The sequence below is a fragment of the Misgurnus anguillicaudatus genome, chromosome 1 (genome assembly GCF_027580225.2).
Source record: "Misgurnus anguillicaudatus chromosome 1, ASM2758022v2, whole genome shotgun sequence".
Classification (NCBI taxonomy): Eukaryota; Metazoa; Chordata; class Actinopteri; order Cypriniformes; family Cobitidae; genus Misgurnus; species Misgurnus anguillicaudatus.
Window position 1 is genome coordinate 18,612,340 of NC_073337.2, and position 27,222 is coordinate 18,639,561.

At 37.3% G+C, this 27,222-nt stretch overlaps 1 protein-coding gene across 1 annotated transcript in view; it reads right to left on the reverse strand.

The window, feature by feature from the left end:
• Positions 1–27,222, reverse strand: part of LOC129432401 (sialic acid-binding Ig-like lectin 14) — a 92,374-nt gene that overhangs the window by 62,287 nt on the left and 2,865 nt on the right. Inside the window, exons 4-5 of the mRNA XM_073873606.1 lie at positions 14,214–14,480; positions 13,784–14,071 (exon numbers count right to left, since the gene is read on the reverse strand). Coding sequence (XP_073729707.1) covers positions 13,784–14,071; positions 14,214–14,480 — 555 coding nt within the window. The remainder of the gene's footprint in view (positions 1–13,783; positions 14,072–14,213; positions 14,481–27,222) is intronic.

The window sequence follows — 27,222 nt, forward strand, 5'->3', positions numbered from 1 at the left end:
GCGCCTCTTGTGGGGTTTTGCAGTACGTTTGCATTGATGTTGAAGTGTTGGTAGTAGCGAGTAGTGGCGAGGTTGTAGTGAGTTTGTAGTATAGTTATCATTATCATAGCCTGTATTATATATTATATTACACTTAGTTTAGTAGATTATTAGAGTAAATTATACATAGCCTAGTTCAGTAAATCATTAGAGTAAATTAGCATATAGTTCTAATATGTAATTATATTATTATGTTTATGATTATACATATATATAGCCTATATTAGTAGTAGTTTTATTATATATATATATATATATATATATATATATATATATATATATATATATATATATATATATATATATATATATATATATATATATATATATATATTATTGCTGTTATTATTATTATAAGACTAGACTGTATTAGGGATAGCCTAGAAGGACTGAGGATCCATTGGGATATTGGAACAAACAGAAGCTCCAAGTCCAGCCTCTTGTCCAGCCTCATTGGTGCCCTGTGAAAGGGTGTTTTCTAAAAACAGACACCGCCTCAATCCAAATACTGTTAAAAAACTTTTGTTTCTAAATAAAAACCAGTAAACACTTTTCCGTGTTGCAGTTTGCTGTTCCACATTTCCAGTCCCATAAGCACTACATTATTGCACTCCCAGTCCCATACGCACTCTACATTCCCAGTCAGCACTGCAGTGCACTCACAATAATTTCTTTACACTCATTTGGTGCATTCACTGTTATCACTTACCCAAAGAACTACTGAATAGTTGAACACAAAGTTGTGTATGTGTGAATTGTGTGTACATAGGTTAACACAAGCAGAGTAAAATAATTTATTTAATATACTTTATTCAAAAGCCCACACCATGACAATTTGGTTGCTCAAAATGAATAGATTTGTGTGCGATTCATTGCTTTGCACAGCAGGTGTCACTTTAGAGCACATTGTTTCATGAGGCTTCGGGTAAATGAACCTTTTGGCGAACCAATGGGCTGGAAAGCCTCGTTTGGCCATCACTAGATGTCACGATAAGTTTAGACAGAACCCAAGTGCAGACACGGGTGTACAAAAACTGGGAATTTATTGTAACACAAACACACAAAAATAAACAACCCACGAGGGGGCAAAATAACATACACTGGGAAATAACTAAACTAACAAAGTATGCACATGGATACAATGAGGCAATGGAACACGGCATGGAACAATACATGAAACAGCTGTAAGGTACCACCCATCAGCCCAACGACGGTATCCAATGGCGTGTGCGTAGTTATCAGCGTGTCTTGTCCTTTCTCGGCGCTTTTGACAGAATTGTCTCTGTTTTGTAATCTGACTCAAATATTAAATAATATTATATTAGTATTGCTGATCATAGTTTAACAATAGTTATTTTATCATGGTTATAATATAAATATAGAGGGCGGATACATTACTATAAACTTAAATTGAGGATATCCAGTCTAATTTAAGTTTATACTTACTCAGCCTTAAAGGAACAGTATGTAAGAAATGTATATCAATTAATCATAAAATGTCCCTGATATGTCACTAGACATTAAGAAATAATTTTCATTTCAAATACTTATATCACTGACAACAGTGGTTTGGCCAGGATATTGTTATTTAAAAAGTGGAGTTGCAGCCCTCAACTGATGTTTATGTTGTCATTTTGTGTATTGGCCACCAGTTGTATGATTGCAGTACCAGTTTTAGCCACTAGTTTTGTTATTGCAATACCAGTTTTGGCCACAATCCTACATACTGTTCCTTTAAGAAGAGGTTTCTCCAATTTAGTTAAAAGTTGAGGTTTCTCCATTCAAGTCTAAGTTGAGGAAGGTCCAGTCTAACTTAAACTAAGGCATTCTTCAGTCTAACTTTAACTAAGGTTTCTCCATTTCAGTTATATAAAGTTGAGGTTTCTCCATTCAAGTCTAAGTTGAGGTAGTTCCAGTCTAACTTAAACCAAGGCATTCTCCAGTCTAACTTTAACTGAGACAACTTAAGTGTAAGCATCAACATCTAATTTCAGTTATACATATAATGTTTGAATTAAGAATTACTGACCCATTTAGAATATGCCAAATGTAACAATTTATTATACCAGGCAGGTTTCAGCTTCAAACATAAATTAAACAATATCATACAGAATTTGATTCAATTCCAATTAATTAAAATGATCAACAGTTGCAAAAGTTACAAAGTCATACCTGGCAATAGACACTCTGGCTACAGAGTGCTTCCATTATGAATATAATATACCCAAAATGGTTCAGAAAGATTCTTGTTAAAGATTTCTTACATGATGTTTGAATACACACACCCAAAGTGTGGGGAAGTTTCTTGCTAAAGAATACTTCCATAATGTCTGAATACACACACCCAAAGTGTGGGGAAGATTCTTGCTAAAGAATACTTCCCAGAGTCTCTTGCCAAGCCACCTTATATACACAGAACGAGACAAAGAATAGTAACATCTCAAATCAGGATTTGGTTGGTCGGTTCTCGTGACCTGAAGAGGAGCACCAAATGGGACTGTTAACCATCTGTAATCTAGATCTCCTCATGAGTTGACACCCATCACAGGAGTACAGATTATGTCTTAAGTTTTAAACTTTGATATACTTTCTCTTAACATTATAGAAATTAGACCTTTTTAACCATCGCACCATGATCTTTAAAACAACACCAAACATGAAGATGAAACCTTTGTAGCATCACAACATATGATATACCCAATGTTACATGTGTTTAGTATATTTCCAGTAACCAAAACCTTAAAGGAGAAGAGAGAGGGGGTGAAATACAGATCAGTTCCTGTGTATCCGTGACCCCTGTGGAGAGAGACAACACGTCTCTCAAAAATAGACACAGAATGTGTTTTTTTATTGTTTTATGGTCCAGCTCCAAAACCAAAACTTGTCCACCTGTCCTACATCTCCTCCCCTGACTATTGGGGAACTGTCAGAGTACCCTAAGGGGTCATTTTGGGTGGACATCTTTGGTCTCCATACGTCCTTGTAATTGTAACAGTCTTTTTTTTAAGATGAACACCTGTAATGTTAAACAATGCCTGCAGATATCAAAGCAGGAACTTAACTGTGCTGAACAGGTGTCTGTGATGCACAGAATCTCTGTGGTTCTCGTAGTTAGATTTCTCTCAACTGGATCTGGCTGAAATTTGTTGTACAAAGTCCATTGTGTCAACCAAACGCATGTGCTGTGTTCATGGAAGCTGTCTCCTCTCACCATTTAGAAGCATTTGTCTCTAATGGGGTCCTCCCCTGGATATTTTCCTGACCTTTTGAACAGTCCTCTGTTACCTATTGGCAGAAGGTGTTTTTTAATAGAAAAGTCAGACCTCCGTAGGTGAAGGAATTCCTCACACTGAGAATGCACCACTGTATGAGAGGGAATTAGAATATAATACACATGACCATGAAATGACTGAACACTGATGAACGTGACTTTCCTTGGAAGGAAATAGTTGTGAATGATTACAATAACACGTGACATTATTAGATGTTTCATAATATTGGTGCGAATGGTAAATAAGGTCTCCTTTCCTTTTTCAAAATAATTTGTCCCAAAAGGTGATCCCATTACCAAACTCTTCACTACTATGCATATTGAACATAGAGTGGAATTTTGATATAATCTGTGTATTTTAAAGGGAGAGTAGCAAAAGTTATTTTAACTAGCATATTTACCAGTGGTATACATTATTAAAGCATATAATAACAATACCATTCAAATATAATACAAATAAATGTAAATTATATGTATATAAAATACAGATATTTATACTAAAGTATATATAATATGATATATTTATAATTTTAATAATAATAGAATTATTCAAAACCTTGAAATGCAGTTAACCATGTATATCTAAGAATTCAATTAATTACTTAAAACATACCTAGACAACTTAAACTTAAATCAAGATTTCAATGAAGTAACTTAAAACATACCCAGACAACTTAAACTTAAATCAAATAATTTCTGAATTTCTTATTTATCCATTGTCAATAATTCTTTGCATGTTGTCAAATAATTCTTTACATATATGTTGGTTTAGTCACATTCAATGGTAAGGTGTCTGATTTATTTGATTGATCATTAGAAGTGCCAGCACTTCAAATATAACCATTTTGTAAAGTTTGAAATGTTTAGACATGTCTGCAGCCATGCTAGCCATTTCATTCTTCACTTACTTATTTTAATCTGAAAGTCTTATGTAATCAATTAATAGTTCTTATTTTACCTGTTTTTTGTACAATCAGAGACAAAACAATTGATGTGTGACTATAACCATACATATGTTCCATGCACACTGAAATGTTTCATGTAGTTCAAGAGAAAATTGACCCAATAGTTTATATTACCATGAAATTAAAATCATAAGTTGACCTTTAATTTTCTCTCCTATGTGTGAGATGCTAAATGGGTTTGCATGTATGACAAACTCTAGAGTTTGGATTCTAAGTCATTTATCATACATATGTGTGATGGTTTAAGCCTGGATAGTTTTAAAACTTATACCAGGTCACAGTGTTATGTTGTTGTAATGGTGAAAATACGTGCATTATATGTTCATGCCTGGAAGTGGGTGGATTCTAACCTAAAGTAATCTGTGTTGCAAAATTTTAGTTCCGATGCTACATCGGGAGGTCATATAATGAATATAGTAGTTAATTACTGTGAGATGTGTATGACCCCTCAAAGCATTATCACACCCACCTCCTGCATTTTTGGTTTGTGCCTGTATTTGGGCTCAGACACGTCTCTAGTGTCAGGACTCTTAAGGAGTCATAGTAATCCACCTGAAAGGAAAAAAGTTAAGATAGCAGAAAAGAAACATTAATTTCTAAAATTTTGGGCAATTTGCATTAAGATATGGCATCATCTTTAGTTTAAAATGATGTCACTATCACACAGCTGTCAATGACAGCAATGCATTAGGGTGTAAATTCTTCCTGATAAGAAGATTTGTATCATTACTTTCTGCAAATTAATTTCAGAGGCCAGATTAAGTTGGGAATTTTCTGTTATGTTTGACTATGTTGTTTCAGTCTGAGTGTGTATAGCACCATAAACTGCACTTGCATTTAAACTGTGAGCATAAGAAGTCCCAGTTTTGCTGGGGAAATTTTTGGATTAACTTTAATTTTAATCTTAAATTTAAATGGCTTTACTCTGAGTTGTCCTCAGTACCGTCAGCTCATATGTTTAACTGCTGTGATGTCTGTTTATGGTACACACTATTTAACTTTTCAATCTCTGTGACCTGTAGGACTGTAATTTCTGATTATTTAACATTTCCCACAGTTTCAATCAACTATAAAAGTACATTGACTGATCAGATTCAGTTTAAATTGATGTTTCAAATTTATAAAAGAGTTGTTTGGTTTGCTATCTTGTGCCATAATATTATCAGTGTTCCTGCAAAGCAAAAAACTAAGCCAAACAACAACAAACAAACAACAATAAACAACAACAAACAAACAACAATAAACAACAAAACGAACAAGCAAAAACATACACATACCCCCGTTTTGGCACGAGATAGTGGACCAAATAAATCTGAATCTAAATATTCCCTGGGCCTTTTGTGGGTCTTAATCATGTAAGTTTGAAATGCATGTAATGCATCATTTTTCACCATATTAGGCCTGTCTGGCCTTTATAATATAATATATATTATAATGTAATTATAATATAAATTACATTATATTAAAAATAATATTAATTAAAATAAATGTTATAACTGGTCTCAAGGGCTTCTAGAATGATGGTACTTTTGCAAAATTGAGAACACATTTCTGTGAATTGACCCTGCAGTAGCAGCTGCATTAACATGTCCACTAACAGCAACAGTTCTCTGTTGTTTTTAGGATGCAATGCACCGCAGCACATACTGGGTACAGAGCTTAACTCATTGCTCAGCTGGGGTTTTTTGTGACCCTCTGGAATTGGGCACAATTATCTCATGTTTTTAGCTGAGGTCTCATTAAGTCTTATTTAGATGTTATTCTATTTGAATATTAAAAGTAATCAATGAATAGGACGTAAGGCACAATTTTTTTTATAGGTTTTAAAGTCATAAACTTTTAGCCTGAAGACATACAGAAGTCTAAAAACACTTTTACTAGCTCCCACTGATTCACTTTAAACAGGAATTCTATATTCCTGCTGTGATGTCAGGACTCAGCTATAAGCTCTATTTTTATGACTTTCACAATCTTTAGACAATTAGACAACAAATTGCTCTTTAACAATTACCACAATCTCATAGAGAAACAAAGACTCAGCTTCAACAATCTCTAGACAACTGGACTAAATTGTTTATTTTACAATTCCCATAACCTCATAAAGAAAGGACTAAGCCTAGAACTTTTAACACCGCTGTACTGTATATCATGTTGTTAATCATTGCCTTAAATCACTTTGATTGATTCACAGAAAATAATGATGTATTTCATTTGTTACAACCAAGCTAAAATATTTCCCTTGAAACAAGGAGAAACAGCAGATCTTTTCTGAGAGGGTCTCAGTGGTGAAACTTTCTCAGTAAGATAAGATCACATGTGTTTTATTGACCATTTTAGCAGTTTCATCATTATCTTGCTGTGCATCAGTCAAAGCTTTAGCTCAATTTACCTTATTTACACCATGAGAAATTCTGCATTAATTAAGGAATTGTAACAAAACTTCCTAGTTCCATTTTATCTACACTTATCTCCCTATTTGCTTAATCCAACATTTAGTTCCACTCTGCATGCACTGTACCTCTAACCCCAACAATGCTGCCTTCAATCATTTACACTTCCATCTCTCCGTCATTCAACATAATTACAATTATCTCCTTAACTCATCATGTATAGTATGTAAACGATAGTTTACTGCATTTAAATGATCCTATAAAGATTAATACGAACATTTGCTCTTGTCATATCAATCATGTAAGCCCGAAATTCACTTCTCATAATGCAAACACTTTAACGTACACTGTAGTTTAAATGTATACAACATCCCTTTAATTAAGTTAATTCTTGCTTAGAAATGAGTTTGTTTCTTTAAATGTTGCACATGTACTGTGAACAACATAAAATCTCATCCAGGGAGTTCAAATGTAGTTATTACTGTATTAATTCAATGTTTACCCTTATTTGAGAACCAGAATAAAATTTGGAAGATGTTAATCCATTTTAAATTTATCTTTTGTGCTTTAACCAACAAAAGATCTTTAATTTGCTAACAAATGGAATTTATTCTCATCTACACTGCTGTTGTCATGCTGTGTATTTCCATTAACAGAGTTATTATCGCCTGTTTTGCGCAGGTGTGTTTACATACATGGACGCATTGACTTGGGTACGGAGTTTTGTCATCCGACTGGATTTTTATTATTCACGGATATTCTAATACTTTATGGTTTTCCGATATAATTGCGAGATCGTTCCACGAAGCAAATAGATAATCGCCACGGCGATGTTTCCACATTTAGACTCAAATTTACGACTTTGCGTAATGTACCACGATAACATTTGTCATTAGTCCATGTAATATTCACTCCTACTGAGTGTAAACACAGGAGATGATGTTTGAATCGAAGCGCGAGGAAATATATTATTTCCTTATCCGCAATGTTATTATTTCTCTGACAGCTGTGTTGTTATTCTAATTTTCATGCCTAACCGGATTTCTCCGGACTTTCAATGGGAGTTTACCGTCCCATTCTACAGCATACGGGTGCGTTTATGTTCACCCTCAACATTTCTAATAGGCAAATAAAATCAACTTACCAACACAGCTGCAGACAGAAAAGTAGACGTTTAAACCTCCTATTTTGCGATGAATGGAATACTCTGTTATGGTTGAAATGTCGCGCTGGAAAGCTTCCTGGAGTACCACGTCACTTGTTCGGGTGTACTACGTCATCACGTCCTGTGGTATACGTCATCACGTCGGGATCACCAAGCTGTAAGGTACCACCCACAAGCCCAACGACAGATACAAGTGGAGTGGGTGAAGGGGACTCGTGTTCGTTCCTTCCTCAGCGCTTCTAGAAGAATAATTCCATATCATGATTAAATTAATTTCTTTTATCTCTGTGTTTAAATTATAATCTGACTACAATTTAATATACTAAGAATTTAGTGCATTATTCCAATTATCTGTTGATCATAATTTAGATGTTTGATTATTTATTAATTCCCATAGTCTTAGTTATTCGTTCATTAGGGACCCGGTATCGCACAGAGCATATGCCGGCCGTTTGCGTACATCTCACGGACACAAAATTGTCAGTCTGATCTTAGTCAGAGGTTACCGGGTAAACTAATATTTTTATGTCTGGCCGCTCCATGCTTGCTCCGATCATAAAAATAGTTACTTTAGTTTAGCGCTCATGCAACTTGCTAAGGCAGGTGATAAACATAAATCTGAGAGTTTTAATGAATGTGCCCCATGCTCCATTCGACCATCAAAACCTCAGTGTGATAATATCCTGACAGGATAATCTTGCGGTAATAGCAGACTCCTTCTAATCTACTGGTCATAACAATTTCTGAAAGAATTAAAATAAATCAATACAATTTCTGAAGAATTCAGATGAATCAAATGTAACAATTTATTATACCAGGCAGGTTTCAGCTTCAAACATAAATTAAACAATATCATACAGAATTTGATTCAATTCCAATTAATTAAAATGATCAACAGTTGTAAAAGTTACAAAGTCATACCTGGCAATAGACACTCTGGCTACAGAGTACTTCCATCGTGAATATAATATACCCAAAATGGTTTAGAAAGATTCTTGTTAAGGAATACTTCCATAATGTCTGAATACACACACCCAAAGTGTGGGGAAGATTCTTGCTAAAGAATACTTCCCAGAGTCTCTTGCCAAGCCACCTTATATACACAGAATGAGACAAAGAATAATAAAATCTCAAAACAGGATTTGGTTGGTCGGTTCTCGTGACCTGAAGGAGCACCAAATGGGACTGTTAACCATCTGTGATCTAGATCTCCTCATGAGTTGACACCCATCACAGGAGTACAGATTATGTCTTAAGTTTTAAACTTTGATATACTTTCTCTTAGCATTATAGAAATTAGACCTTTTTAACCATCGCACCATGACCTTTAAAACAACACCAAACATGAAGATGAAACCTTTGTAGCATCACAACATATGATATACCCAATGTTACACGTGTTTAGTATATTTCCAGTAACCAAAACCTTAAAGGAGAAGAGAGAGGGGGTGAAATACAGATCAGTTCCTGTGTATCCGTGACCCCTGTGGAGAGAGACAACACGTCTCTCAAAAATAGACACAGAATGTGTTTTTTATTGTTTTATGGTCCAGCTCCAAAACCAAAACTTGTCCACCTGTCCTACACCACACAGATGTCAAGCAGTTTTAAAAAACTGTGGTCATACAACTAAATATTAGTTTAGTGATTCACAGGATTGCTAAATCCCAGAAAAAAAAATGTTTGTAAAAAATAGTTTTGAGTTTGTAGAGTCAAAGGTAGACACTGCTATTTTTTTTAACACACCCCTTTCAACTAATTGCCCAATTGCCCAGCCTTAAGAGCGTGCATATCATGAATGCTGGGTCTTGTTTGTTTTCTGAGAATCTACTGAACCTACTGGTAACTTGTTTGCCACGTAGCAATAAAAAATATACTAAAAACCTTGATTATTCTGGTTAGTCACATTGTACTGCTATTATTTTGAACAATACTGTACTCCAGATTACCATCAGAAACACAGAAACAGCGTGTGTTATGGACGGTTTAATTTTACTGTATGGAGAAAGCAAAACTGGTATCCTGTGCTTTTTGCTGCTCTGTTTTATTTTCTAATCTGTGTTTTCCAAATTCAGTGGTTGCTTCCAGGATTCGCTGCTTAACGTCAGCTCCCGGTTTAAAGTTCCCGTTTCATCACAAGTGGATTTACCCTTTTTTGTCTCTCTGCAGTACATGCAGTGTTTATCTCCTTCACATCTGCCGGCTTTCGTGTGACTGTGAATTATCCTCTCCCTCTCCAAGCGAGTGCTCGGGGTTTCTCGCCTTCAGAATAGAACCGAGTAATCTTTGTGACTGTGGACTATCGCCTTCATACCTGGCTGGTCATCAGGAGATTTACAGGGTTGCCCTTTTAAGAACTTTGGACTATAGCCTTTTAATACCCGCCTGGCCTTCGGGAGATTATTTATTTGAGTGCTGCTACCGCTGTCTGTCTGTCTTCAAATAAACTTTTTACTTGCATCAGATTTCTTGTCTGACTACCTGATTCCTAACAAGTCCTTGGTTCTGATTCTGCTAGACCTGTCGGCAGACTTTGTCACATTCAACCATCAGATACTACTAGACGCCCTATTGTTGCTAGGGATTACACGTAAGCCTCTACAATGGTTCAAATCATATCTCTCTGATAAATCCTTCAGGGTGTCGTGGAGGGGCACTCTGTCCACAGCTCACCAAATGGTCACTGAGATCCCCCAAGGATCAGTGCTTGGTCCACCCCTTTTCTCCATCTACACAACATCCTCAGAACCTATCATACAGGCACATGGCTTGCTGATGACACCCAGATCTTCTTCTTATTTTACCCAGATGATCCCACCATAGTAGCACGCATTTCAGCCTGCTTAGAACACATCTAGGCTAGGATGAAGAAACACCACCTCCGGTTGAACCTAGCCAAGAATGAACTGCTTCTATTTTCGGCACAACCCGAGATATGTCACAACCTATCCATTCAACTGGGCAACACAACCATTACTCCTTCCAAAACTGCCAGAAACCTCTGTGTAGTTTTTGATGACAAACAGTCCTTTACTAACTACATTACAAAGACAACACGTTCATGCTGATTTGCGTTATACAATATCAGGAAGATACAGCCACTCTTTATGGAGCATGCTGCACAACTTCAGGCCCTGGTAACCTCTAGGCTGGACTGCAATGCTTTCCTTGCTGGCCTTCCTGTATGGTCAATCATACCACTCCAGTTAGTTCACGCAGCAGCTCGGCTCATCTTCCAGAATCTTCCAGAAATGTAACGACATCAGTCACTTCTGCTTACTTACAAACATACTTTCACACTTTCATTGCTACACCCCATCCAGAAAGTTACGTTCAGCAAATGTGCTGTGTGTTGTCTTAGGTGACATCTTAAAAATAGATACAGAAGTAATATAATTTAGAAATAAAAAATAATATCATAATATAAACATAAAATGTAAAAAGTATTGATATATATACAGTATTATATAATAAAAAGTATTACACAAATATACTCCCCCAATCCATATCAATTGTACATTGTTACCATAAATGTAATTTCCACCACATGCTGTCTTTTCCACCACAGAGGGCAGTGTGGTGGAAATGACTGGTGGAGATGACATGTCTGTGGTTTTTGTGAAATAGCTGCACTTAATACTTGCATGTATGCAAAATACTCTTATTTAACTTAAAATGTTTGGCTTTTTAAAAGCACCCTTGAAGGTACAGCATGTTTGGAAATGACGTATAATAAATATATTTAATGATTATATTTAATGAATTAAAAATTCCTCCATGTCCAGGATGTGCTCTGATGTCACTGAACAGTTCCATAGAAACCACCCAAGCAATCGTTTACACAAACTTTTTAAAGGCACATTACAGTGTTGTGATGGAAATGACACCAATGCTGTGCGACAGCTATTTTGTATAAAACATAATATTGATAGTGGTCTCACATTAAATATTGAAATGAATTTCAATTATTTTACTAGAACTTAATTCAGGTACATTACTAGCTATTATTTTTTAAGTTTTAAACTGTATTTTCAATGTTGAAATGTAAAAGTCTGGGTGTGCGACAAGGAGCAAACAGTGATTTTGACACCTATAAGGAGATTAAAAAGTAAGAAAAAAACAGAAAAGAAAGGTAGCACCTTTTTAAGGTGTTTTTATTGTTATTTTGACAAAGAAAGTGGAATTTGTACAACAGTATATAATGTTGCATTATATACAACATTGTAAAAAAAATCAACCAAATACATATTCTGTACAGAATAATTACAGAATAAATGTACAGAATATCAAATTAAAATGTTTTTATTGCTACTAATTAGTACAGCATTCAAAATCAGAAAGCATTTAAACAAACATGATGTTCTACATTTAAAGAAACTGTATCACAAATACTAAAATTGTGTGCATAAATTCATGGCCACTGACATTTACAGTTCATTAACATCTATTTGTTGCTGCAAGATCCCAGTGTGATAACAGATGAAGGGTATAGTTATTTTTTAGGTGTGGTCCTTTTAAGCATGTTAAGAGTGCTGGTATTTTTGTCTTTTGCCAAAGATGTGAACGTCACAAATTAATCACTTCTGCAATAAATGTAAAAAATACTAACATCAAAGCAGCACTTGCATTAAAGTTGAGTAAATAGTAGGATTTATTTATTATTAGTTAAAATTAAAATTCCTTTTAATATACAGAGGGACAAATCTGATGAAATTACCAAATGTTTATATGTTGTTTACTGTGTGTTATCTTTCTTAATATTTAAAGTCTCATATTCAGACACTGGATCAGAGAGCTGAAGAGAAGCATATGTGCCTGCATCATTGTGAACCTGAAAACAAAAACAATCTCAAACATCATCATCACTTTCATTATCATCTACTATAGTAAAACATCACAAACTCACCTTCAGCATTCTGCTCAATCTGGAAGAAAGTAAATGAAGTTATTAAAACCCAGCAGAATACAGCATCACTAACTACTGTAAATCTTTATCTATATAAATGTATTGATAAGTCAATAACTTACCGTCTAATTTTGTAAAGTCCAAATCCAACAGTCAGAGCATACAGGATAAGAATCAGTGTTAAGATGATCAGGAAAATAATTATGTAAATACCTAAAATCACACAACATGCACATGTAAGAGAAGCATAAATAAACGTCAAAGTAATACGAGAGAAAAATAAATCACTACACTGCAGTGCCAAAGTACTATATGACATTGTTTTTATTGTATAGTGGTGCTGTTAATGGTAATGCTTGTAAAGGGCATTGGTTCAGTTCTCATGAATGTCAGTAGTCAGTAGTAAAAATACCTGCCAAATGCAAAATTGTAAATGTTAGTAAAATTAAAGCTTGACACTATTTACTTAACAACTTTTACAACAGTATCAAAGTACTTACACGATTTAAAAGCACAATGACATTTTCGCCAATAGAGGCCACTAAACAACAACAACAACAGCTGCCACACACAAGCCCACACACATGCAAGCTTGCCATCTCTCTCAACTTTTAAATACTGCTTAAACATTAATGGATGTTTGCAATTGTTTAGGGGAACGAGTCATGTGCTGTGGCTCAAGTGTGTCATTGAACCACTGTTTAGAAACAGTAAAATACTGTCTTACGATCTAACTACTACATAGTTTACAGTCTTTGTGGTGTGTTTCAGCAATACATTACTATCATTTAATGTGCTTAGAAACATTCTTCAAGATTGGCTTAACAGGGACTTTAAAGAGTCAGGAGTTGTAGTCTTCACCTTTACTGTCGATAGGAATCGATCTAAGGGGTCTCAGAAATCATGGATAACGTAATAAAATAAAGTTTTATAAACACACAAGATCATCATTACTGAAGCTCCAATCAGCACAGAGAAAAGACTGAAACCTGATGAGAAATATATTAAACATATTTATTTATCTAGGGATTGAAACAGAAAACTTACTTGTCTCATGAGAACAGTGAAGCAGTTGAATCTGATGACTGGCAGTGCTGTGAGTGTTGATGGTGACACACTGCAGAGTGTCTGTGTGTGTAAGTGACTGATGGAGAGAAATGAAGCTCCTCAAGTCTGTGCTGTTCAATCGCTCCTCACTGATGAATGTGTTTGTAGAGTTACTGACAGGACGTCCAGATAGAAACCACTTCACTTTAGGAGAGGGATTCCCATGAGCCTCACACAAACACACAGTTACATCAGTTATGTTACAGCTGAGGGAGATTCTTGTTGCATCTGAAAGTGAAAAAGAAATATCAATAATAAATACATACAGTTTATGTTACTATTATCCTAATATCATTTATGTTGTTTTGTGGTGTTGTGTTCTTGTGCTCTAGCTGGTAAAATAGAAGTAAAATAGACAGTTAATACTTACAGTGAATGTCCAGCAACACTGATGTGTTTTGGGTACCATGTTTGTTTTTGGCTTGACAGTAGTAGCGTCCTGTGTGTGTACGATCAGTCACATTGAAGGTGAGATTATATCCAGTCTGCAGCTCCTTCAGCTGTCCTCCATTCTCTCTGTACCAGGTGTAGTTGAACACTGCTGGATTTCCATCACTGCTGCAGATCAAAGTCACTGAACTGCCCTCCAGTACAGAGTTAGATGGAAACACAGACACTGATGTGTTTTCAGGAGCATCTAATTAGATAACAAATAGAGAAAATGTATTTTAAATCCATTTGATCCTAAAATAGTTGAAATTGTAACAAACCTGAGACATTATAATGATTTAACTGGCTTAATCTTTTATTAAATCTTTTATGAGGGTGCTGAACAGATCGTGCATCGGAGCTCCGTCGAGTTCATCGCCTAAATCCTTTTTTCTTACTAACTTATTCCTATTTATATAATATAACGTATTAGTTTATCCTAGGAATACTTTACCGTGACATTTATTGAGCAGTACTACCACGTGAAACTATTTATCACTAATTTATTTATGCACTGGCTTCCAATCAAATATTTATGCACTGGCTTCCAATCAAATCCTGAATTGAATTTAAAATTCTCCTCATCACATACAAATCTCTTCATAGCCTCGCTCCACCTTACCTTTCTGACCTTTTACAGCCCCACACCCCCTCCCGAACTCTTCGCTCCTCTTCATTGGGTCTCCTTCATACTCCTTCTGCTCGCCTAACCACCATGGGCCATAGGGCCTTTAGCCGTGTTTCTCCTCGTCTTTGGAATTCTCTCCCAGCTAGCATCTGTATATCAGATTCATTAGACCAATTCAAAGTCAAACTTAAAACTCATTTATTTAGAATTGCTTATCTTTCTTGATTACTTTGTACACTCAAGTTTAGTAGTTTTTATTTTGTTTTTTATTGATACTTTTGTTTGTTGTTACTTTTGATATTATTGTTACTGTTGCTTCTTGTTGTACGGTGACCTTGAGTGGTTTGAAAGGCGCCTCAAATAAAATGCATTATTATATTATTATTATTATTAATAAACACCCAGTGTTAGCATATAGCCCGCTAGCATCAACAAATGGTGACGGCTGAAGCTAGCATTTTCCGATCTAATGGCGGATTCATCTGATATATGCTTTTCTGACCTGTCCTCACCTGAGCGGGAAGCTGTGGAGGAGTTGATACCCGATTTTAGCAGATCCAACGCGAGGTACAGCGCCCACTTCACCCTGACTCCGGACGCCCACCAGCGACCGAGGTGTGCAAAAAGCGAGCACCCCACGCGATGCAGCTTCACGGACCGTGAACCGGTGAACAGAGACGCCATCGCCCAGCATGAAAGCGATCGGGAAGATGTGGAGGAGCCGCTGCCCAGCCATCGCAGATTCAGCTTGCCCCACATCACCCTGGCCCCAGACGTTCGCAGGCGACCGAGGCGTGCAACAAGCGTACACCCCACGTGATGCAGCTCCGCGGACCGCGTTCGGGTAAACGAAGACACCATCGCCCAACATGAAAGCGTTAAGACTCCGCTTGTTATTGTAACATGTACTACTTGCCACATGTATAGTTTAGCTTCTGCCGTTAGCATAGATGGGTTTACATGCACTAAGTGTATTGAAGTAGTAAGGTTGACTGAGAAAGTTGCTGAACTAGAATCACGCATCCGAACACTAGTTGAGGATAGCAAAAACGCTAATATTATTGTTGCAAATACTGTATCGAGCGAAAAGACTAATGGCTCGGTTCCGACATCAGATGCTCATGTAAATATTACAAATACTGCATCGAGCACGCATAGTGTTTATCAAAATATACACATGGCTCGGTTCCGACATCAGAGTCAAGTCGGCAGACTAACTGGGTGACTGTCAGGCGGCATAGTCATATACGGCGTCCTTCTAAGACCCTTACAGTAATTTCTAACAGATTCGATCCCCTAAGCAGTACACCAGCTGAAACGCCTGTTAAAAGTGCCCTGGTCATTGGAGATTCTATACTCAAGAACACTAACATTGAGGCACCAAACACCATAGTCGACTGTATACCGGGAGCCAGAACGTCTGACATTAGATCCAAACTTAAAGTGCTGGCTACGAATGACACGCTGGCACGAATGACACCAGGCTCCGCCAGTCGGAAATCACCAAAGATACTATTAAGGAGATGTGTGAAATTGCAAAAACAATGTCAGACAATGTAATATGCTCTGGTCCCTTCCCCACCAGAGCACCGCTTGCCACATCTGGTACAAATCTGATTAATATAAAATTAGAAAACAATACATTAACAGATGAACCTCGAATGTTAAAATTCGGTCTTCTTAACATTAGATCGCTCACCAATAAAGAACCTATTGTTAATGAAATAATTAATGACCAGAATTTAGATGCACTCTGTTTAACAGAAACCTGGCTTAAAGCAGACGACTACATTAGTTTAAATGAATCCACCCCACAAGACTATTATTATAAACACGAACCTCGATTAAAGGGGAGAGGGGGTGGTGTAGCTACAATATACAACAAAACTTTTAAAGTAAACCAAAAATCTGAACTAAAATTTAAATAATTTGAACTAATGTTGTTAAATATGGAAATAACTGATCGTAACAACAAACAGCTTTTTTTGCCTTAGCTACAATCTATAGACCTCTGGGCCACCATGCAGATTTCCTTAAAAAATTGCAGATTTCTTGTTTGAGCTTGTAGTCACTGTAGATAAAGCTCTTATCGTTGGTGATTTTAATATCCATGTGGATATGCATTAGGACGTGCGTTTATGAATGTTCTAAATTCTCTCGGTATTAAACAAAACGTTTCAGGGCCCACGCATACTCGTAAGCACACATTAGACTTAATTCTGTCACTCGGACTCAATATTAATGACATCGAAATATCACCTCAGAGTGATGCAGTTTCTGACCATTACCTTGTGTCATACACTGTACTCCTAGATAGGATCACTCAATCCACAACATGCTACCGACTAGCCAGAACAATAATTTCCACCACTAAAGATAGCTTTATTAGCACTCTTCCAGACCTGTCCCAAATAAAACATGTAGCAGATAACTGTGACGATCTAGATATTGTAATAGAAAACCTGAACAATGTCTGTTCTAACACATTGGATTGCTCCCATTCGAAAAAAGAGAATCAAAGAAAAAACGCCAGCTCCATGGTATGACCATCACACCGCAGCCCTTAAAAAGGCAGCCAGAAAAATTGAAAAAAATCATAGAAGCAAAGAAGAAAATATTAGAAAAGGCAGTGGCAAGCCAGTTACGCACATTCTTGACAACTAATAGTACATATGAAAAGTTCCAATCAGGATTCAGGCCCCACCATAGCACAGAGACAGCGCTGCTTAGAGTTACAAATGACCTCCTATTAACATCCGATCGTGGTGAAATCTCACTCCTTACATTATTAGACCTTAGTGCAGCCTTTGACACAATAGATCACACAATCTTACTCAATAGGCTAGAAAACTATGTTGGTATCAGTGGTCAGGCGCTAGTCTGGTTTAGGTCATATCTAACCAATCGCTATCACTTTGTTTATGTAAATGAAGAAGAGTCATATCACTCCCTGGTTAAATACGGTGTACCGCATGGATCAGTTTTAGGTCCTATCCTGTTCTTGTTATATATGTTACCCCTAGGAGACATTATCAGGAAACATAACATAAGTTTTCACTGCTATGCGGATGATACCCAGCTTTACATCTCCTCACATCCCAGCGAAACACACATGTTTTCTAAGGTAACAGACTGCATTAGCGATGTTAGTGGATTGCACTGGATGGCAAATAACTTTCTTAAGCTCAACTCCAATAAGACAGAGATACTTATTATTGAACCGAATCGCTACAAACATAATATGTCTTATTACAAGTTGCACATAGATGGCTGCACTGTGGTGCCATCTTCCACGGTTAGGAACTTAGGTGTGATGCTCGACAGCAACTTATCCTTCGATAGTCATATCGCCAACGTCTGCCGCACAGCATTCTTCCGTCTTAGAAATATCTAAAAAATACGCCATATACTGTCTACATCTGACACAGAGATGCTTATCCATGCTTTTATGACCTCCAGAATAGACTATTGTAACTCGCTACTCGGGGGATGCCATGCAAATCAGGTAAACAAGCTTCAGCTAGTTCAAAACGCTTCTGCAAGGGTACTTACTCGTTCTAAGAAGTATGACCACATAAGCCCAATTCTGGCATCTTTACACCGGCTACCAGTTAAATATCGCATACAATTTAAAATATCACTAATCACCTACAAAGCTTTAAATGGCCTAGCACCCTCATATCTTAGAGAATTACTATCAGAATACAATCCATCACGCACACTACGGTCACAAAATTCTGGTCTCTTGATTATCCCTAGAATATCAAAAGTGTCTAAAAGTGGAAGATCCTTTTCCTACTTAGCCCCTAAGCTCTGGAATGATTTACCAACAGATGTCCGAGAATCAGACACAGTCAATAATTTTAAATCTAGACTTAAAACTTTTCTCTTCAACAAAGCATTCGCAAACTTTGTCTAGTAAAGGTACTTAACTCGCAATAGTTATTTTTACGGAACAAAGCACTCACGGTCATAACACAGACCAACCAAATAAATAAATAAAAACCTTATCTGCATGAACACTTCAAAATGAATTGCATTAAATAGTTTGCCACCATTTGCCACTGAACCTGCATTAACGACGACAGTGGGGCCTCTGGCCTTAGTCAAATGGGTTGGCACGTATGGTCGGGTTGCGATTTTGGCACTTTCATGTGTCTTGTGAATAGGATGCCTTACAGACCCGTTTGCCACTGAACCTGCATTAACGACGACAGTGGGGCTTCTGGCCTTAGTCAAACGGGTTGGCACGTATGGTTGGGTTGGGATTTTGGCGCTTTCGTGTGTCTTGTGAATAGTATGCCATACAGACCCGTTTGCCACTGAACCTGCATTAATGACGACAGTGGGGCTTCAGGCCTTAGTCAAACGGGTTGACACGTATGGTCAGGTAGCGATGTTGGCGTTTTCTCGTGGTCTTGTAAATAGTACCATATATACCTATACATATATAATAGTTACCATATATACCTTCGCATTGGGCACCCAATTTGCAAAATCCTCAACTGTGGATAACATAATTATGCCGCAACAGTTAGTCTGTCTGGAACTAAGCTGATTTAAACCACATCACTGTGTGACACTTGCATTACATCTGAAAGGCCCCTATGCTAATATGATTTTGTTTTTCTCTCCCTGTCTCGACCTCGACCCCCAGGACAATGAGACAAACAGACCCAGTTCCGGTAAATGTGAAAGTCGGCACACCTCTGATCTACTGGCCGTCCTTCAACGTGATGCCCAGCTGATGCCTGACCAACGATCACTGGCAGATCCCCCTTAATCTCCGCTTAATCTCCGCTTAATCTCCTTATCCGTTTATAAGTGTGTATATATATATTTTTTCCCTCCTAGGACTTTTTTTATTTCCTCGGCTAAAACAGTTCACTTATTTTCGTGCCATGTCTTCCCAACCCTTGTGGACCAAATCTGTTTACATTCGGTTTACATGAACTCAAGCACAATAGATTTTTTATACTATAGATTTTTTTTTTCATGGGTATGATGCTTAATTATAAATGAGGTTAGCATCTGTGTAGTGAACAGCTTTGTAGCGATTTTAAAGGAGGGGCTTAATGATAAATAATAATTAATAATATTAATTATTAATATTTTAAAAACATTCTCCACCATCCCAATTAAGGGAAACAAACATAAGCTCAAATGTAAAGTATTTAAAATGGGTTGTAATCTATTATAAGTATGTGGATCAAATAAAGGTCTTGGGTGTCTGGCCAACACTCGTCCAGCGAATGTTTAGTAAGACACTAAAGACTAAATTAGGATATAGCTCTCTTGGCTAAGGAGATGAATATCCTAAAATTGATCCAACAGCTTTAAGAGCAGGTAGCGATACCTTTAATGATTAGTGACTCCAGATTATGAGCATGAACTACAAACAACATCATGTGTGATACAAAATCAGATTTTATTGACTAACTAAACACATACTAATCTAAACATACAAACACACACACATACATACAGTTCAGCATTGGAAGAAAGTAAAGGTTTAAGTAGAGAAGAGAGTAAAGCATGAAGTTATGGTAGTATGTGTAATTCAGCAGATCAAAGCCTAAAACGAACCATCAGTTACTTAATGCGAATGCACCTTAGTTAAAAGGGGATAATGATGCGTGATGCATCAGTGAATAAGACTAAGTATGATACTTGCATGTCTTGCCCATTAAAAGAAAGTGTCCTGATGTAGTTTGGTGAGGCTTCAGTTGATCTTGGCTGAAAGGATTGATGATAGAAAAACCAGCTTGATGCAGGTGATCCTTGGTAAATGAAAAAGACAAGGCCTTAGGCCTGGCACAAACTTAGAGGTACGCTGGAAACGTCTAGATTCGCATCCTAATCCTGATGAGAGTCCTGAAAGGACTCAAATGTATCCAGAAAGAGATGTGCTCCACACACGCAACTCAGATAAGAACTCAGATAACAACTCCCACTTCAGAACTCCATCTCGCAACTCAACCCAAGACTCAGAACTCGGCAGAACTCAAATGAACTCAGAACTCAAAACTCTGGACGTGTTCTTAGGCAGGGGTTTTTAAGCTGTGAAGAGGTCACACCTTTAAGATGTGTCTGACCCACTCAGAGGTCATCCTTTTAGAGGGAAAGTTAACTTTGTCTTCCAACATGCTGTTTTGCATATGGAATTGGATTCGATGTTAAGGTGGAAATGTTAAAGAGTTTCATAATATTATTATGAAGAAGAGTTTCTTAAACATAAAGAATATTATTGTCACGGCCGGGGCGGACCCAAGATGACTAAAGGGTCACGCCCCTCTCTAGTTCCCACCTCGAGGAGGTTCCCAAGACCACCCCAATGACCAGACAGACACGTGAATTACCACAAAACTGAGTTTTTATTAAATAATTAAAACATAAGGGGAAAGGGGAAGGGCAGTTTAAAACAATCTTCCTCTTCTCGCCTCCAGGGCATACGTTGGGGCAGGGGTAGGAGGTTCTTACTACTGACACTGTTCGGTCCTCTTCGAGGCATTGCTGCAAACACAGGTAAGTGATACACTGCACAGGTAATGTTACTCACAACACTGGGGCCTTTGGTTCCTTCCAAGCATTCGTGGAGACAGAGGTAATGGGTTCTCACTACTGACACTGTTTGATCCTCTTCGAGGCGTTGCTGCAAACACAGGTAAGTGATACACTGCTCAGGTAATGTTACTCACAACACTGGGGCCTTTGGTTCCTTCCAAGCATTCGTGGAGACAGAGGTAATGGATTCTCACTACTGACACTGTTTAATCCTCTTCGAGGCGTTATACTGACACTGTTTAATCCTCTTCGAGGCATTATACTGACACTGTTTAATCCTCTTCGAGGCGTTACTGCAAACACAGGTAATGGTTAGTTTCTCTCCTCTGGCTCGGGCCTCAACGTGCTATTTCTTCGCACAATCTGCACGGGGCCCGGGCGGCTTCAGTTACTGTCAATACAGCACACACACAGCAAGCTTAGTGAAACACACGGTAAAAGTCACACTCACCACAGCACTCTGCACACGCACTCCACGTGAAGTTTAAGGCTTGGCCGCCTAGGTCTTGGCTGCTCGAGAGGCGGGTTGGGCGTTGTACACGCCAGAGAAAGAGAAAAGATTTCACAGGTAAATATATTCACAACGCCCCTCTATGTCTTCCGGTTACTTCTTCGGCTCGCCTACGCATTCAACCTCCGCAGGGCCGGTAACCTTCAACACCCCCAAAACGACAATAGTAACTCCTCTTCTGGATAACACAGAGCGTTTCGTTGTGATTGTTTACTCACGCTTGGTTGTCCAACCGCTTTCCCAATATACATCCAACAGCGTCGTGTTTGCTTCTCCACATCCAAATCACTCGGTAACTTCCGTACTCCAACGTCTCCAACCTCTCGTCTTCCCTGAGGGATAAGTGTGGGTCAATCCAGCCGATCTCCACCGTAGCAACGAGCACAAGCAACGTATGCACAAAGTGCCATCAACAACACGCTCCGGTGTAGTGCTCCTTCGTTTTCCGCCGCTCCGTCCTTCTCGCTTTTCTGGGCTGCCGCACTCTTTCCTCGCGCTATAAGCGCTTCCGTGGATCAACGGCGCCCTCCGGCTTCTCTAAGGACGGAGCGTGTGAACAGGTCTGCCCTAGGCAATGAAAGGAGCTCGTGCCCGAAAACAACTCTCCCCCTCTGTGCTTCTTTGGACCTATTTAATGTGTCTTGTCTCTCCTCCTCCTCCAATCACGGGTCGTCACGTTGATGCCCCACACCTGTTGCTCATTCCCTCGTAATCTGTGTTGTCAGGGAGACCAGGAAGTAAAATAGTGTAGTTAAAAATCGGGCCCGGGCGGAAACCATCTTCAGGTGGAACCTTTCTCCGCCACTTTTGGTTCCGCCCCATCATAGTCACCCGGTGACATTATCATTCAGGAAATCAAAAATGGATTACATAGATACCAAACAAGGTCTAGATATGATTTGGATTAAGTAAGTAATACTAAACATTCATTTAAACTAGTTTGGGTTAATATACTGATATAACATAAACACCAAGAACATAATCCATGATGAGACTAGAAATAGTTGATTAAGACAATTCCCAATACATTTATAAGTGAATACAAAGTCTGTGCATCAGTAATAGAAAGGAAGGGTCGAAGGCGGGCAGTGTTACGGAGGTGAGAGAAGGCAGTTTTAGTAAGTGATTTGATATGATGATCAAAACTAAGAGTGGAGTCAAATATAATGCCAAGGTTTTTGACAACCGGGGTGTGCCAGAAACACCAATAGCAGACAAACGGGAGATTAAGACATTGTGATTTATTGTATCAAAAGCAGAACTAAGATCAAGAAGGATGAGAATGTAAAGTGAGCCAGAGTCCACAGACAGAAGAAGGTCGTTAACTATGCGTAGTATAACGTTTTGAATCCATTCAACTGATCTCCAGGTTTGGTGCCATCACATTTATCATAGCTTATCACATCTCTAGGCAGATACTCATGGCAAGGAACAATACTCATTGCTGTAGGAGGTGCAGTGCAGGAGGCACACACACACACACACACACAAGAGTGTGTCTTTTATCATAAACTGTTTTGACGCGTTTGCAAGAGATTCAACGGCAAATGTTATGCTTCCCTTGTTTGATAGGAATGATGTCTCTCGACGAAAAACAATGGCATGAGTACGGTACGGTTGACGTTCAGCCATCTTTGCTCTAACTTGTTATAGGAAAACTCACTGAGCTACACGTATTCTGTGGGCGCAGTCTCAATTTGGAGAGCTCATGACTAGTAATGAGCTCGATCAATTTCACGTCACACTGAGCAGCTTTTCTAATTGACATGATTCTCTGCTTATTTCTTTTCAGTGGCTAAAGCTGACAGAGGATTTAGAAGTTCCTTTTTACATTCACGACACAACACAAACACACATGGACCTAACACATATAAAAAAAAATACAAGTAAAAAACGTTTTTGTGTGGAAGGGCACTTTAAATAATTTTTCAAAAACGTGCTTAACCAAACGGTTGGTAAAAGTAGAAAAGCTATGCTAATGTTTTCAGATCATCCATTTCTGCAGTCAGAATGTACTATTTGCTGAGCAGCTATGCATCAGCTATGCGGATATGAAACCCAAATATACTTAGCACTGTCACTCAATGACAGCCCCATTGACTTTTTTATGTAAATGCATTGATGAAATTAACAGTTGGATGCATCAAAACTTCATCAAATTATGCAAATAATAACTAAATGAGATTAACTAAAATTCTGACCAGAACCAAAAAATCTGAGCAAATCACTTCACTCTTCAGGTCCTTTCACTGCCTTCTTGTTACATTTAGAATAGATGTATGGCTTAGGACCCAACTACATGACAGATATGCTAATTGAATATAAACCTAACAGATTACTTCGATCATTAAGATCAGGTCAGTTAGAAATACCAAGGGTTCATTCAAAACAAGGTGTGTCAGCATTTATCTAATATGCCACCTGAATCAGCTTCCAGAAGAGATCAGATGTGCAGTAGACACTTTTAAATCTAGATTAAAACACATCTGTTTAACTCTGCATTTACTGAATGAGCACTGTTCTGCTTCACATTTGCTGCACTTTTACAGTTTTTTTCGATTGCTAAACGCCAGTGGGCACAACTGGAGTCACATGTGCAAAACTCTAACTACAGTCTGCACAGCAGCAGTTCATGTGGACCAAACTCTAGTTCTTTATTCATTGGTTAAACACAGTTTTCAAAACTCTACACACTTAACCCATGACTTTAACCACAACCTGCACAACACTGTGGATTTACAGCACTTTGTTCATATGCTAAGACACTGCTGTCAAAACTGTGAACCACACGTTCAAAACAGAATTGATTTCAGCCTTGTGCCTTTCAAACACTGCTGATTGCAATTTCATATAAATATAAATTCCAATTTCATATATATATTTCCTTTATATATAATATTACTTTTTATATAAACATGATAGGTAGAGCTCAGAAAGAATAATTTTGGAAATGGAACAAGGAAGACGGGTTCGTGGAGGAAGAAGTGTGGCAGGGAGTGGCCTGATGCTAGATAGAGGCAGGATTAGCCCCTCAATTACAGGTTTTCCTCGATTGCGAAGACACATTTCTTGAATGCTGCTCTCCTTTTCTCTAAACAGCTCTCACACACAGATTTCTATCCATTGTAGGGCCTTACAAACCAGTGCTCTCTAAACTGGCTTACTGTATATGTTCCCTCATATTATTAGACACAAGTGTGATAAATTTTGAGTTTTGGTGTTCAAGTGGTGACACTTGTGCTTTCATTGTGTTTGACTTTTGTCACTTGTGCTCACCATTTTGCAGCACGGGTGCATCACAATGAAAATGTGTTGGCAAGTTGTGTCTAAACAGGTGAAAAGTGCTTATGGTTTTGCCAAAAGAGTTATGGTTTCAGGCAACTGAGCATTTGGTTCAGACAATAGGGTTTAGTGTTTTAGCAATTGAGAAAAACTGTATTTGTTTGAATTACAGTATGTACTTTTAGTTTCTACCTTTTTTTCTCATTACTATAAATGCATAAATTACTACAGACTATTGAAGCAAACTGCTAATTTTCATTTACCTTAAAGATTTGTTATGTTCTAAAAATGTAAATAAATCAATCAATCAATAAATAAATAATTCTGTGAAGAAAATATAACTTTGTATGAAGTCACTGAAATTGTTCAAACTGTAAAGATGAAAATTTTGTATTTTGTGTATTGGTGTTTGATGCTAGTGTTTTTCCTCTCATGTGTTGTGAGTGACAGTGTGTGTTATCTCAGTGAGGGTTGTGTTTAGTGTTTGGCTGCACTGAGCTGTTTTGAACAACGTGTTAAGAGTTGTGTTGCTTGGAGTGAGTTTTGATGTGAACTGTTTAGCTCACGTGACTGTTGGTATTGCAGACTGTAGTTAGAGTTTTGGACATGTAGCTCCAGTTGTGATCACTGTCGTTTAGCAATCGAAAAAAAATGTAACTACAGTGATTTTAATTCCTGTTTTATTCTTTTTTTTTACATATTTAACTTTTTTTATTAAATCACATTTATTTTCTTTTAATTGCTATTTTAAATTCTAAATTTAAAATTTAAATAAATTTGTTTTATTGTGATTTTATTGTGTGTCTCTTCTTACACAGAGGTCATTCAAAGTGCTTTACTGTACATAGAAATGAGAAAACGATATATGAGAGAAAATATGTAAAAATAAATGTGCTATACAAATAAACTTGCCTTGCCTTGTCTTAATCGCTGTCTTGACAGTAACTGAGTCTTGTGCTCCAGCTGTCCTCCATTCTCTCTGATTCATTCTCTCAAATTTAGTGCATCACTATGTACAGTATTTTATGGTCAGCTGCACGTTCAAAGTGATTTGTAGAGATATGAAATACTACAGACTTAAGAAAGCAGTCCTATTTAAAGGATCAGTTCATCCACAAATTAAAATTCAGATATTTACTCACTCGTTTGTTGTTCAAAATCTGTTTAATGTAACTACTGTAACAAGTAAACAAATTGAATGAAATGTTTGATTTCATAGAACTGCTGTCTTGGCACAGAATTTATATTTTTTCATATAGCTGGAATTAAGATTTCATGGCCATGTTCACAATTTTAAAACTTTATGTAAGAATGACAGAAGCTAGGTTACAATTCTCACTTATATTTTCAATTTCTACGTTTTGTTTTTCACAGAGTAAATAACATCATAGTCAACACTTGTTATACACTGCACAGCTAGATCATTATTGATATTATAAATATGATATTATGTTTTATACCACTGGGATGCTGAATGCTTTATTCTGATTGGTTGAGAAATGTTGATTGATGTTGAAACAGGTGTTGATTATTTTTCAGTAAAATGTACACCTGTTTGTGGTGCCCATGGTATAAGCAGAATAACTGACTGTGGTCCTTTGAATTATTTGAAAATAATGCTGATAAACTCCTGCCGCATTACCACCTTGGGTGTGCATTATTTCCGAATAATTCAAAAGCCCCTTGTCAATTATTCCTTACATTATTGATGATGATGATATTGATGTGTGAATAATGTCTAACCAAACTATAATGTAAAAGACATAGCAAAACGTCAGGGGCTGTTTCCCGGACAGGTCTTAAGGCTAGTCCCAGACTAAAATGCATGCTTGAATTGTCTGAACTGAAAACAGTTTGCACTGACATCTTTAAAAATATCAGTTCCACTGTTTTTGTCACAAGATGCACAGCAGTGATGTTTTATTTTTTATTTTTTTGTAAATTTATTAATAAAAGCAATTTATA